General features: G+C 36.7%; 1 protein-coding gene across 1 annotated transcript in view; it reads right to left on the reverse strand.

The window, feature by feature from the left end:
• Positions 1–4,857: 4,857 nt before the first annotated feature.
• Positions 4,858–14,610, reverse strand: part of LOC108516582 (uncharacterized) — a 119,798-nt gene continuing 110,045 nt past the window's right edge. Inside the window, 3 exon segments of the mRNA XM_017854132.1 lie at positions 4,858–4,894; positions 11,792–11,899; positions 13,634–13,733. Of these exon segments, the coding sequence (XP_017709621.1) occupies positions 4,858–4,894; positions 11,792–11,899; positions 13,634–13,733 (245 nt within the window).

Consider the following 14,610-nt stretch of genomic DNA (forward strand, 5'->3'; position numbering starts at 1 on the left):
ATCTTGAATTAAATTTATTATATAGTGTGAGGTAAGGGGTCAAGGTTGATTCTCTTTCCAGACAGATATCTAGTTGTTCCAGCATCATTTATTAAAAAGACTTTTCTGTCCCAAAATATTTGCTTTGGTGCTTTTGTTGAAAATCAGATGACTATAAATATATGGATCCAGTGCTGGGCTATTGTGTTCCATTGATTTATCTGTTAACTTTTACGCCAGTTACCTACTGGTGATTGTAGCTTTATGGTAAGTCTTGAAGTCAAGATAGTTTAAGTTATTCTACTTTACTGTAATTTTGCAAAATTGCTTTGGATATTCTAAGTCCTTTTCATACATTGTAAAATCTTCTTGTCAACTTTTATGGAAAAAAACTTTCTGGGATTATGATTTGGATTCAAATAATGTTTCAATTTGGTGAGAACTGACATCTTAACAATGGTGAGTCTTTCATCATTATGGTATAATGCATGACTTAGTTTTTAACTTTTCATAGTAACATTTTGAATGATCAATGTACAGATCATTTGGGATTTTTTTTTTTTTTTGCATATTTTTTCCTAAGTATCCTAAAGCTATTTTATTCTACTTTAAATGTCATATTTATATTTTCACTTTATAATTATTTGCTGTTAATATATAAAATACCATTGGTTTTTGTACCTTATCTTCTGCAACCCTGTCATAGTCGTTCTTTGGTTTTAGTAACTGTTTTGTAAATGATTTAGGACTTTGACTTTATACCCAATCATGCCATCTACATATAGTAAGCCAGTTTTCCTTCTTTCTTTCTAATGTGTATGTCTATTTCTTTATCTTGCCTAATTGCAATGGCTAGGATTATTTATTTGATGAGGAACAGAAATGGTAAGAACAGGCACCCTCAGTTTGATCCTGATCTTTTTAAGGAACAGTCAACATGTTATCACTAAGTAGAATGTTAGTTATAAGTTTTTTATAGATGCCTTTTAACAAATTGAGGAAGTTGTCTTCCACATCTATTTGCTGAAAGATTTTTTTAAATGATAATGGTATATTGAACGTTGTCAAATATTTTTTCAGAATTTGTTAATCACATGGTTTTTCTCCTTTATTCTGTTAATGTGGTAAATTTCATTGGTCGATTTTTTTATGTTTTGTTTGTGAGACAGTGTCTCACTCTGTTGCCCAGGCTGGAGTGCAGTGGCACCATCTCAGCTCACCACAACCTCTGCCTACTGGGTTCAAGTGATTCTCATGCCTCAGCCTCAAGAGTAGCTGAGATTACAGTGTGGGCCACCAAACCTGGTACTTTTTTAATTTTTTAGTAGAGACGAGGTTTTGCCATGTTGGCCTGGCTGGTCTTGAACTCCTGGCCTCAAGTGATCCACCTGCCTTGGCCTCCCCAAATGCTGGAATTACAGGTATGAGCCACCATACCCAGCCCCATTGTTTGACTTCTGAATGTCACACCAGTCTTGCTTTTCTAGGATAAACCTGATGTGGTCATATTATATCTTTATATATTTCTTGATTCAATTTGCTAAAATTACGTTAAGTGTTTTTGTTTTTGAGTTCATGAGGGATACTGTTCTGTAATTTTCTCTACAAATAATATCTTTGTCAGGCTTAGGGTTATGTTGTTCCCATGAAAGGGGTTAGGAAGTATTCCCTCCTTCCATTTCTGTAAGAACATGTTTAAGATTGGTATTACTTCTTTAAATGCTTGCTGAAATTCATTGGTAAAACCACTGGAGTGTTTTCTCTTTGATAAGGTTTTGATAACAAGTTCAATTTTGTTAAATATAGAGCTATTCTGGCTTTCTGCTTCATCTGGTATCAGTTTTGATAAACTGTGATTTTCAAGAATTTATCCATTATATCTAAGTTGTTGAATTTACTGGCCTAAAATTGTTCAAAGTATACTCTTTTGTATTTAAATATTTAGAGTAGCTATTGTGATCATCCCTCTTTCATTCATGATTGTGATATATTGTGTCTGTCTCTCTCCCAGCCTCCTCCCCCTTCACCATCCCACTTATTTGGGTTTACTTTGTTTTACTTTGGCTGGGTTCCTAAGATGGAACCTTATATTACTGATGTTTAGGCCTTTTGCCTTATCTAATATAAGCATTTAAAGTCACTGTTTTCACTAAACTTTGTTGTAGTTTATTTAAAAACTTTGATATATTGCATTCTCTTTTTTTAAATTGGAAGTTCCAGTTCCATGATACATGTGCAGTACATGCAGGTTTGTTACATAGCTAAAAGTGTGCCATGGTGGTTTGCTGATATATGCTGTTTGCAATAGATTCACTTTGAAATATTTTCTAATTTTTCTTGTGATATTTTTTTGTTTTACCCATGGATTACTTGGAAGTTTTTTTTTTTTTTTAATTTCCATTCAAGATTCCCCTTTAAATCTTATTCTTACTGATTTCTAATTTAATTTCCTTGTGGTTAGAGAACACATCTTTTTAATTCAACTCTTTTGAATGTATTGAGGTTTCTTACATCACCCCCCATATACAGTCTATTTAAGTGACTGTACCATGTGCCACTGAGAAAGAGTCTTCTGCTGCAGCTGTTGGGAGTGTTGCTCTATAAATATTCATGAGATCGAGGTGGTGAGCAGTGTTCACATCTTCTAGAGCTTACTGATTTTTTGGTGTCCAGTTGTATAAATTGCTGAGAGAGAAGTGTTAAGTCTCCAGCACTGATTTTTAAATTATCTATTTGCCCATTTAATTCTGTAAATTTCTGATCCAAATATTTTGAAGTTCTTATCACATGCTATTTGTGATTTTAATATCATTCTGAGAAGCTGACGCTTCTATCATTATAAATTGCCCCTCTTTACCTCAGGTAATACTGTCTGTCTTCAAGTCTACTTTATTTAGTATTAAAACAGCCTATTTGATTTTCTTATACTTCCTGTTTCCACAATGGATATATCTCTATTAATTTATTTTTTTATATTTAAAGCTTCTCTGTTACAGACAGTGGATAGCTAGGTATGGGGTTTTGTTTGTTTTGATCTATTCTGAAAACTTCTGCCTATCAGTTGGATATGGCTGGATAAAGGTCTACCATACCTTTTCTCCCTCTGTAGTCTCTTTTGCTTTTTTATTATTCTGTTCCTCCTTTCCTTCCTTCTTTTTAAAAGATTTTTAAAATTCCAATTTTAATTTACCTTTTGGCTTCATAGCAATGCATTTTGCCCATCTCTTTAGGGTTGCTCTAGGGATTACAATATATATCTGAAGTTTTCATAGTCTAGAATTAATACTTTATGACATCATATAAAATGTATAACTGCAGAAGTTATGCAAGTGCATTTATCCCACTCATTCTTCATGTGATAGTCAAATGTACTATAGCTACATATATTATAAACCCCATAATACATTGCTATAATTTTTGCTTATAACAGTTTTAAGTATTCTAAATAGTTTAAAATGAAAAATGTTTGTTTTGCTTAGACATTTATCATTTCTGGTGCTATGTAGTCCTTCCAGTGATTCTAGTTTCCATTTGGTATTATTTCCCTTCAGCCTGAAGAATTTCCTTCAGCTTTCTTACCCTGCAGGTCCACTGGTGTCAAAATATCTAAGTTGTCTTTTATCTGAAAATGTCTTTATCTTACATGAAGATAAAGGGAAATAATATCTGATGGAAGTAGGATTTGCACAAACAAGTGAAGAGTCTAAGACAGGATAAATATGGTGGCATACATTAAAGGGTAGTTTTCTAACTTATTAATGTTTTAAAAACCAATAGTATATTTATTTGACAGGCCCAGAGCAGCTGTATACTGCTAAGATTTCTGCTACAGAGGCAAGAAAAAAGTGTCCTTGTACTTTATGTCCCTTTGATGGTGGCAGCCAAGATTGAGTGCAGAAATGAGGAGCAAAAGATGGTAATACAGGGAAATTCATGGGGAGAGAATTTCTGCAACTCAGACAAAACCTTGTATACAGTGAAGAGCCTGTTCTACTGCAAACAAGAATCTGATATTTGGGTTAAAAAGTTAAGAGTTAAGATTAAAGTCACTGAAAATTACTTATTTCTCCAATGAAGAGTCAGGGTCCATTTCTTCTCCTCTTGAATCTTCACTGGCCTGTGCCTACTTTAACCAAAAGATATGTGGAGAGTGACTCTACGAGAGTTCTGGGACCAGTATTTCAGAAGATGTAGCTTTCATACTGGTCTCACGGAATCCTAAGCCTTCATGTAAGAGGTCCTTCTAGCTTGCTGGAGATACCATGCGGAGAAGTGATGAGACCACAGGGAAGAACAGTCCATTTGAGCACAACCTGCAGTCACACCCACCAGAAGACCATATGTGTGGAGGATGCTGTGCTGGAATCTCCAGACAGGCCAATTGCTGCCTGAACATCATGGAGTGCCATGGTTAACACCACACAGAGAAGAATAACAGAGCTAAGCTCTGCCCAAACTAGTGGTGACTCAAAAAATCATGAGATATGATACACAGTTTGTTGATTTCCACTACCAAGTTTTAGAGTAATTTGTTGTACAGTATTAGATAACTGGACAACAGCTTACTGTTTAAGCAAAACTAGTAACAATGCCGGGTTGATAACTGATGTGGCTTGGATGTTTTGTCCCCTCCAAATCTTATGAAATGTGATGCCAATGTTGGAGGTGGAACCTGGTGGGAGGTGTTAAATCATGGGGGCGCTCTAGAGTTTAGCTTAGTGCCATCCCCTTGGTGATGAGTTCTCACTCAGTTCATGCAAGATCTGGTGGTTTAAAAGAGTCTGGGGCCTCTCCTTTCTCTCTCTCTTGCTCCTCCTCTTGCTGTGTAACACACTGCTCCACTTTGCCTCCTGCCATGATTGTAAACTTCCTGAGGCCTCACCAGAAACAGAAGCTGCTATGCTTCATGTAGAGCCTACAGAATCATGAGCCAATTAAACCTCTTTTCTTTATAAATTACTCAGTCTCTGGTATTTCTTTATAGCAACACAAGAATGGACTAACACAATAACATATGTAAAAGTAAAATGTATGACAACAATAACAAAAAATGAAAGAAGGTAAATAGAAATATGCTGTTGTATTTTAAGGGCATAACATCAATTCAAGGTAGATTATGATAAGTTAAAGATGCATGTCATAATCCCTAGATCAACCAATAAAAAATACTTTTAGCTAAAAAGTCAATAAAAGAGATAAAAAGAAATGCTAAAGTATACTTGATAAATCCAAGGAAGGCAGGTAAAGAGAAAAAAAGGAAAAAGAAAATACATTAGACTAATGAACACAAATAGAAAAATTGTGGACCTAAAACCACACTTAACAGTGAGTATATTATATGAAAACAAATAACAGAGATTGTCAGAATGAGTAAAAAATAACAATAAAATTCAACTACATGCTATTTATAAGGGAAACTTTAAATATAAAGACATATACAGGTTAAAAAAAACATGCAAATACTAATCATAAGAAAGCTATATTAATATCAAAGTAGATTTTTTAAGACAGGGAGTACTAGCATAGAAAAATTAGCATTATCATTTCCTCAGGATAAGTGGGTCAATTCAGCAAGCAGACAGGCATCTAACAGAATCTCAAACTACATGAAGCAAAACTCTCAAAAGAAAGGGAAAAGAGTTGTCACTGAAAAATTTAACCCTTAAGACACTATTGACTAATTCTACCTCATTAATATTTATAGAATACTACACCCCCCAAACAGAAGAATACAGTCTTTTCAAATGCATATGGAACATTCATCAAGGGAGAACACACTTTGCGCCATAAAATAAGTTTCAGAAAATATCAAAGGATAGAAACCTTACAAAGTACGTTTTCAGATGACAACATAATTAAATTATAAATCAATACCTAGAAACTCTCCAAACATTCAAGTTAAGTTATACACTTCTAAACAGTGAAAAGACTTACTAGTGAAAAGAAAAAAATCACAAGGGATATGAGAAAATATTTTGAACTGAATGATAGTGGAAATATATCAAAAGTTGATGAGATGCAGCTGAAGCAATGCTTAGAGGAAAAACTTTCATAAAGGAAAAGTTTTAGTTTTAAGTGCTTATATTAGAAAAGAAGAAAAGGTTAAAATCAGTGATAGAAGGTTCCACCTACAAATACTTTTTTTTTTTTTTTTTGAGACGGAGTCTCGCTCTCGCCCAGGCTGGAGTGCAGTGGTGCTATCTTGGCTCACTGCAAGCTCCGCCTCCCCGGTTCACGCCATTCTCCTGACTCAGCCTCCCGAGTAGCTGGGACTACAGGCGTCCACCACCACGCCCGGCTAATTTTTTGTATTTTAGTAGAGACAGAGTTTTGCCATATTAGCCAGGATGGTCTCGATCTCCTGACCTCGTGATCTGCCTGCCTTGGCTTCCCAAAGTGTTGGGATTACAGGCCTGAGCCACTGCGCCTGGCCTACTTTTTTTTTTTTTTAATACTTTAAGTTCTGGGAGCTGGGACTACAGGCGTCCACCAGCACGCCCGGCTAATTTTTTGTATTTTAGTAGAGACAGAGTTTTGCCATATTAGCCAGGATGGTCTCGATCTCCTGACCTCGTGATCTGCCTGCCTTGGCTTCCCAAAGTGTTGGGATTACAGGCCTGAGCCACTGCGCCTGGCCTACTTTTTTTTTTTTTAATACTTTAAGTTCTGGGATACATGTGCAGAACCTGCAGGTTTGTTACATATGTATACATGTGCCATGGTGGTTTGCTGTACCTATTTTAAGCCCCGCATGCATTAGATATTTGTCCTAATGCTCTCCCTCCCCTTTCCCCTCCCCACCTTGCCAGGCCCTGGTGTGTGATGTTCCCCTCCCTGTGTCCATGTGTTCTCATTGTTCAACTCCCACTTATGAGTGAGACCATGCGGTATTTGGTTTTCTGTTCCTGTGTTAGTTTGCTGAGAATGCTGGTTTCTAGTTTCATCTATGTCCCTGCAAAGGACATGAACTCATTTTTTGTTATGGCTACATAGCATTGCATGGTGTGTATGTGTCACATTTTCAAAGACTTTTTTTGTTTTTAAAAGCAAAGTATAGAGGCTGGGCACGATGGCTCACGCCTGTAATCCCAGCACTTTCGGAGGCCGAGGTGGGCAGATCAAGAGGTCAGGAGTTTGAGACCAGCCTGGCCAACATGGTGAAACCCCATCTCTTCTAAAAATACAAAAATTAGCTAGGCGTGGTGGTGGACGCCTGTAATTCCAGCTAATCGGGAGGCTGAGGCAGGAGAATTGCTTGAACCCAGGAGGCAGAAGTTGCAGCAAGCCAAGATTATACCACTCCGCTCCAGCCTGGGTGACAGAGCAAGACTGTCTCAAAACAAAAAAAAAAACAAAAAAAACAAAAAAACACACACACAAAGTATAGAAAGACAAAGAGCAGAAATCAATGAAATAAAAAAATGAGCTAATACAGAAAATCAATGAATCAAAATCTGCTTCACTGAAAAAAATCAATAAAACTGATAAAACTGACAAACCTTTTTTTGCTAGATTGATCAAGAAACAAGACAGAAAACACAATTTATCAATACCGGGAATGAAAACAGCCATCATCACAGACCGGTAGCTGTTAAAATGATAATAAGATCATGTTGTTAAATAAATGTGACACTTAAGATTAAATGGACAAATTGCTTAAAAGACATAAATTAACCCAATTGACACAGAAAAAAACAACCAAAAGGTAAAAAATAGGGAATTTAGTCCTATAATAATTACAGAAGTTGAATATGTAATTAAAACTTTTCCATGAAGAAAATTCCAAGCCTAGTGACTTCGCTGTTGAATCCTATCAAACATATCATTTCTACACAAATTCTTTAAGAAAACAGAAGACTTTCCATTTCATTTTATAAGACCAGTCTGAGAAAAAGACATTGTAAGAAAACTTCAAACCAATATTCTTCATAAACACAGATGCAAAAATTATTAACAACATATTAGCAAATCTAATCCAGCAATAAATAAAAATTATCTATACCTTAAGACAAAGTGAAGTTTGCATTTAAAAAAATTGGTCATAATCACCACATTAACAAACAAGAGGAGAAATAATCACCTTACTAGATAGAGAAAAAAAGACCGACAACATTTTACACCCAGTCATCATAAAATCCTAAACTAGGACTAGAAGGGAACTTTTTTTTAAGCTGATAAAAAGCATGCACAAAAGCCTACAGCTTACTTTACATGTGACGGTAAAAGACTTAACATTTTCCATCTAAGATCGGAAAAAGGCACGGATGTCTACTTGAGGTTCTCCTCTGTACAAATGTGTCTCAAGCAAACGAGGAGTCACAGGGAAAGATATCTGGGCCAGACACAACTTGAAACCTTCGAAGAACTGCCTTTCTTGAATTTTTAAGACTTGTCTAGTCCTGGAAAAGTCTTCATTTGTGGGACACTATGGCAAAGCTCAACGTTTCCCTTCTTTTCAAGTGAATGAACACCCCCAAAATTATTAAACCATCATCATGTCAGACTCATGGGTACACAAAAATGTGATGACATCATTTGGAGAATACACACTTTACAAGAAAAAAACATGTTTATGTATTTATAAATATATAATGAATGGGATTTCACCAAGAATATAAGAATTTGCTAATTTTGATTAATATGTTCTACTAAGAAGAATGCAAGTGTCAGAGAAAAAAACTTCCCAAGTGCAAAAATATTGGCCAGAACCATCACTTCCTTAATATTAGCAAACATCATGTTGCCCTACTGCTTAAAAACAAACAAAAACCCAAAACCATATGTAAAGCAGGTGAGGGGAAGAGGAGGAGGAAGAAAGGAGAGACTAGAAGCAACCATTTTAGATTCACAGGCATAGTCAGAAAGGTTAAGAGGGAAAGGCAAAAACTAATCAGGGATGATGTTTACCTCATGGTAGCTCCCAGGCAAATCTCTAAAGAGAAAGGGGGAGGTCCTTGTCACAGCGCTTCTTGAGAAACAAAGATTTCTAGTCCTTCTAATAATGCCACAGATGTGAACAACCCCAAAGCATCATTTCAGTCTACTAGATGAGTAGTTTTAGATTTTAATGTTCATCAACCATTAAAATTTTTTAAAGAAAACTATGACATAACTTTGGGGGACCAATAAAGGATTCCCAGCATTAGATCTGGACATGAAAAATAATGAAAAAATAAGGAATAAATGTTTCCTCATATCATTTCATTATAATCATTTGCTAATATCAACATTATTTTAACACCTAATAAAGTAAAGAGAATACAATCTTAGGATATCAATTGTATAATATGTAGCTTTAAAAATACTCAGTGCACTGTATTTTTCTCCTTTTGCTTCAGATGAGTGAGATCTATGGGACAGCATTGGCTAGCGGGCCCTAAGTCTTGACCTGGCCAAGGCAGCAGTCATGGGAATGAAGCCCTTTAGAGCCAGAGTAGCCTATCCACCATCCCATCCCATCAAGCCCAAACCCCATCATCTTCCCACTAATCTTCAGCAGATGGAGGGGGACCATTCAGCAAAGAACTTGCTCAACTTCCTCCCCGATCTGGCCTCATCGAAAAACTCATGTGAATTCACATTGAGCCTAAACTCCTCCTCTCCATTTTCCATGGAAGAGATATTCTTCCACCTGGTTCTGGATTCCTTTGCCTTCTGCCTCCTCAGGGATGCTCACTTCATCACCAACACCCCCTCACCAGCTGTGGGGGATTAAAATTATTTGACATTCCTCCCACTGACAGGTGAGGTCTATGTCCCTCCCCTTGGATCTGGGTGGACCCTATGATGACTCTGACCACTAGCATATGGTAGAAGTGGCACTGGGCCTATTCCTGGACACAGGCCTGAAGAGACTGGCAGAGTCCCCTTCCTGTCTCTTGAAACACTCTCCCCCTAGGAGTCCTGAGCCACCATGAAAGAAGTCCAATGACCCTAAAACTACTCTACGGGGAAGGCTTCAGTTGACAGGCCCCACTGAGCTCAGCCTTCCAACCATGCCAGCAAAAGGTCCAGATATGCAATGTCTTGGACCCTCCTGACTACATCCACCAGCTGAAAACTATGAGTACCTCAGTTAATGTCATGTAGGCAGAAGAATTGCTTGGCTGAGCCCTGCTGGAACTGTTAACCCATAAAAACATAGTTATAATAAAATGGTGGTTGTTTCAAGCCAATAAATCTTGTTTTAATTTTTATGCAACCACAGATAACTAGAACATGAGGATCTTCAAGACTTCTTTCTCTCTCTCAGTTGTTTCTTTTGTAACATAAGTATATTAAAGTCTGGTCTCTTATCAAAATCTCATACTTCACCCTCAGTCCCTTTGCAAATACTTCACACCTTAATTTCATGTGTGTTCCCGTCTTTCTTTCTGCAATGGTGCTTCTTCTGTAACCATACCAATGAAATGATTTTTGCCAAGATCAATGACATCTAGGTCTGGCTCAATACAAATAGTCAATTAACAGCTCTTAACCTTACTTGATCTCTCTGCATCACATGATACTCCTGAGCACCTGTTCCTTTAGGAAATTCCTCTCCCCTGGTCTGCTCAATACTACTCCCTCTTGGTATTCTTCTTATCTCTTTAGTAACTCTTTGTGTTCCCCATGGATTCCTTCTCTACTGCCTGTACCTTAAATACTGAGAATCTTTTTAAGGTTCTTTTCTCCCTTCCCTACGTGCTTCCCACAATCATCCTATATCCATTCCTATGTCCACTGCTTCAAAGAAATGCTGTGTCCTCATTCCTCTGAGCCTGTATTTCTAAGCCTAGACCTTTCTCTAGAATCAAAGGGCCAACTCTGCACTCCATTTAAACCTAGAGGTATTCAAGCTCAACAAGATTAAAAATAAAAACACATTTACCTCACACCGCCATTCTACTGTCCTTCTTCGTCAGCGGATGCTGTCACCATCCACTTGGGAGTTACACCTCACTTATCCTTAGCCATGCTCATGCTGATTCTTCCTAGTTAATACATCTAGAATTGGCTTATTCCTCTCTATCTCATTGCTAACACCATAGCTCAGGAAATCATCATTTCTTATTACAGACTCCTTCTGGCCTCCAGATGTAATTCACTGTGTGACATCTATTACAGTGTTCATTCTAAGGTGTAAATTTCCTCATATCACTCCTTCACTAAAATCCTTTTGCAACTGCCCAACAGACCAGGTTACAATTTGAATTTCATAGCATGAAACACCCAGCCCCTACCTACTACCTCTCATCTTTTGCCTCTTCCCCCTTGTGACCTGATGGCCAACCACATGGACATACATGCAGTTCCATAAATTCACTGTACTCTCTAAGGCTGCCAACCTCTGTACCTATTATTCCCTCCATGTAAAATACCCTTCCCTGACTTCCAAACCAAATTAATTGCAACATGTAAAAAGCTCAATTTAGCTATTGCCATCTCAAGAAAAATTTTGCTGTCCCCTTATTCTGTCTTAGAAAACTTTCCTCATGTCTTTACTTTGTTTTCTCATCATGACATGTATTAAAAAGCATCATTTTCTACTTAGTAGCCTATTTAAAAGTCTGTCTGAGCCCTAGACTCAGAACACCTTTGAAGGCAGGGACTTATTTTTTATCTCAGTTCTCCAGTGCTTCTTTGGCATGCACTGCAGACTCAGAAATGTTTATTGAATGACTACAAGGCTGAATGAGTGAATGGCATCCATTTGTTTGCTAAATTTACTAGTTTCACTTATACTTTTAACAATATTACAAAAAAATTATAAAATTTATTAATTTCTCCCTACAAAAGAATAATGCTTAAAAAGTGCTACATTAAAATTCACCTTCTTAGTTTTCCTTGCTTGAATGAAGAAGAGAAATCTTTTGTTTTCTCGAACTCTGACAACGAAGCATTTAATTCAAGCCCACTGCCATTCCTTAAAGATTCAGGGCTAGAAACAAGAGAAAATCATACCATACATTAAAGGGGAAAATAGTCGGGCAAAATTAAACAATATGTACCAATACACTAAACAAAGGATGCTTCTCTACGTCTCTTGCTTCATACAAAGGGGCAATAAGTGTCAAAACGCCTTATCTTAGACACTTGGTGCAGAATGTTTATTTCAAAATTTCAAAAGAATGTATGATCAAAATCATCCTAAAAGCAATGACTGATCAAAATTCTAAAATAAATTGGTAACAATAGATACAAGCAGGATTAAAACATTCTGACCTCATCAATTAAGACTACACCATATTACATGACTTTATCCACCCTTCAGAAGGAAAGGTACATTACAGGAAAAAAGCATAAAGGATTAGAACGACAAGATACACCCTAGTCCAAGCCCATCAGCAAAGCGCAGGTTCCCTCCATTTTAAAATTTGTCATTTAATGAACATTTTCTGGCTCTACTATTTCTGCAGAACTTCTTCAGGCATTCTGATTGATTTAAAAACATATTAATCTAAGAAACTTGCAAACTAATCCTATTTCCTCTATCCTAAGAGATATAACTTGATTTCAAAATTGTATTTACAGTGGTAGGATACTGAGGGAAGACAGAAGGATCCAAGATGAGTAGAGATGAAAAAGCACATGCATACCATGTAGTCATAAAAACTTTTAAAAAAGAAAAGCAGTTGCAAGTAATATAAGGAAATTAAGACCTTCCAAAACCTTTCCCAACCCCATATCCTAGATAGGGGTTAATATAGCAAGCCTCTTTGAGATTAAAATGTTAAATAAGACCAAGACAATTGTTGATATCTCTGTGTTACCAAAGTCAGCTTTGGTTTAACCACACTTACTGACTGCCAAGTCCCTTTCTTGTTCAAAACAGTAGATGGCCACATTCTACAAATTCTGGAAGTAACTAACTTAAAATTCTCACCATCATCAGTACACATGCCCTCAGCAGTTATGTCCATTCTTTGTATCCCTAGGCTCCACTTAAAACCTCCTTGGAAATCAGCTTAAAGTGAAGGGAAGAAATTCACAAAAAATTAATTTTATAAGCATACTAGCATTGGAAGGGTCTGATCCCCAGTTCAACTGCCTACCCAATCCAGGTTTGAATGCCAGTTCTAACATCTATGAGAGAGAGAGAGACAGAGAAACACAAGGAGACACAGAGACACACACTAAAACTTGCCTTGTATACCAAACAAGAAGATTCCAAAAGCTACATGAGGTATGTAAAAGATACCAAATCCTTTTTAAAGGGTGATTTTCAATAACTCGGGGGATAGGTTCATGAGTTCAAGAAAGACAACAGGAAGAAGCTGAATAGTAGGTATATAACAGGTGAGGCTGCTCTTGTCTGTGTAAATATTGGGGTTCCATGTAAAATTTTTGTTTGAGGAATTTCACTGTTTTTATGAAGTTTAAATACCACTGCTGCTATTTACCTTTGCTTAGTGATAACACAGACTCTAATACTGATCACATTCCCCAGTGACGGGGAACTCACTGCCTTACAATTTGACCTGCTCACCTGTTGTCAAATGTAATTATTTATGAAGTATTTCCTTATATTAAGTTGAATACTTCTGTAATGTGTACCCATGGTGCCAGCTCAGGATTCTTAAGTACAGCAAATGCTGCACCCCTCTTCCACAAAATAGCCACAATTAGTAAGTTCTCTAAAATATTGCTATTATGAAAAGAACAAAAAACTAACCAGGCAAATAGATCAGTAGGAAAATATCCCAGGTGTTCACTGTAAGGCCTCTGCAGGGGCAATCCAGGTTCTTCAGGCCCAGCGGCATTTTCAATCTTAACTGAAAGTTTTGAGAGGGGGACTATTTATTTCTAAAGTCACTTAAGGAGATGATGCTAATCAAACACACAAGCCCCAATTCTTAATGCAGTTGTCGTCTTTTACTCAATAGATTTCACAAAGCAGTATTTTTAAAACTGAAAGCAATTTATAGATTTTTGTGAAATATAAAACCACCTAGGTTAGAAAGCAAAAACTAAAATACTCTATATTATTTACCCTGGGATACCTTTAAGCCAGATTCTAGTCACTTAGTGACAGGTGTGCTTAAAACACATTCAACTGAGTTTACTTATCAAGTTCCTATTTATAGGTAAATGTCAGGAGACAAAAAACATGCATGAGTCTTCAATAAGCAGCTGCACTGTCAAAATATAGCATCTGAAAAAAAACTTTTTCCTTTTTTGCAGCTGCTCATCCTCGGAGCAAAGACGAGACAACTGGAAGCTGACATAGTCATGACCAACAGAAGGGTGTGGGCAGGTGATGAGCAGCTGCTCTATTTCACCGAGAACCAAATAAGAAGAGGTTGCAAAAGCCCTCGGTCACCAAAGTTAGCCATTTCCAGGAAGAACCACAAGGGCTGGGAGCCACTGGAATGTCACAAACAGACGCACTCATCTGAATATTATAAAGAACATTAAAAAAGGACTGTTACACTGAATCTTGTATAAACATTATCAGGATAATCCAGAAAGTGTCTTTCAGGACCGTTTTAAGAAAAAAATTAATTTTATTTAAAAAAAATTCCCAGCTTTATTAAAATATAATTGACAATTCAAAACTGTACATACTTAAGGTGTACAACTCGAGTTGATAATATACGTATATATTGTGAAATAATCACCACACACAAGTTAATTGACATATCCGTCACA

Source organism: Rhinopithecus bieti, unplaced genomic scaffold, assembly GCF_001698545.2.
Source record: "Rhinopithecus bieti isolate Rb0 unplaced genomic scaffold, ASM169854v2 scaffold_35538, whole genome shotgun sequence".
NCBI classification, from domain to species: domain Eukaryota; kingdom Metazoa; phylum Chordata; class Mammalia; order Primates; family Cercopithecidae; genus Rhinopithecus; species Rhinopithecus bieti.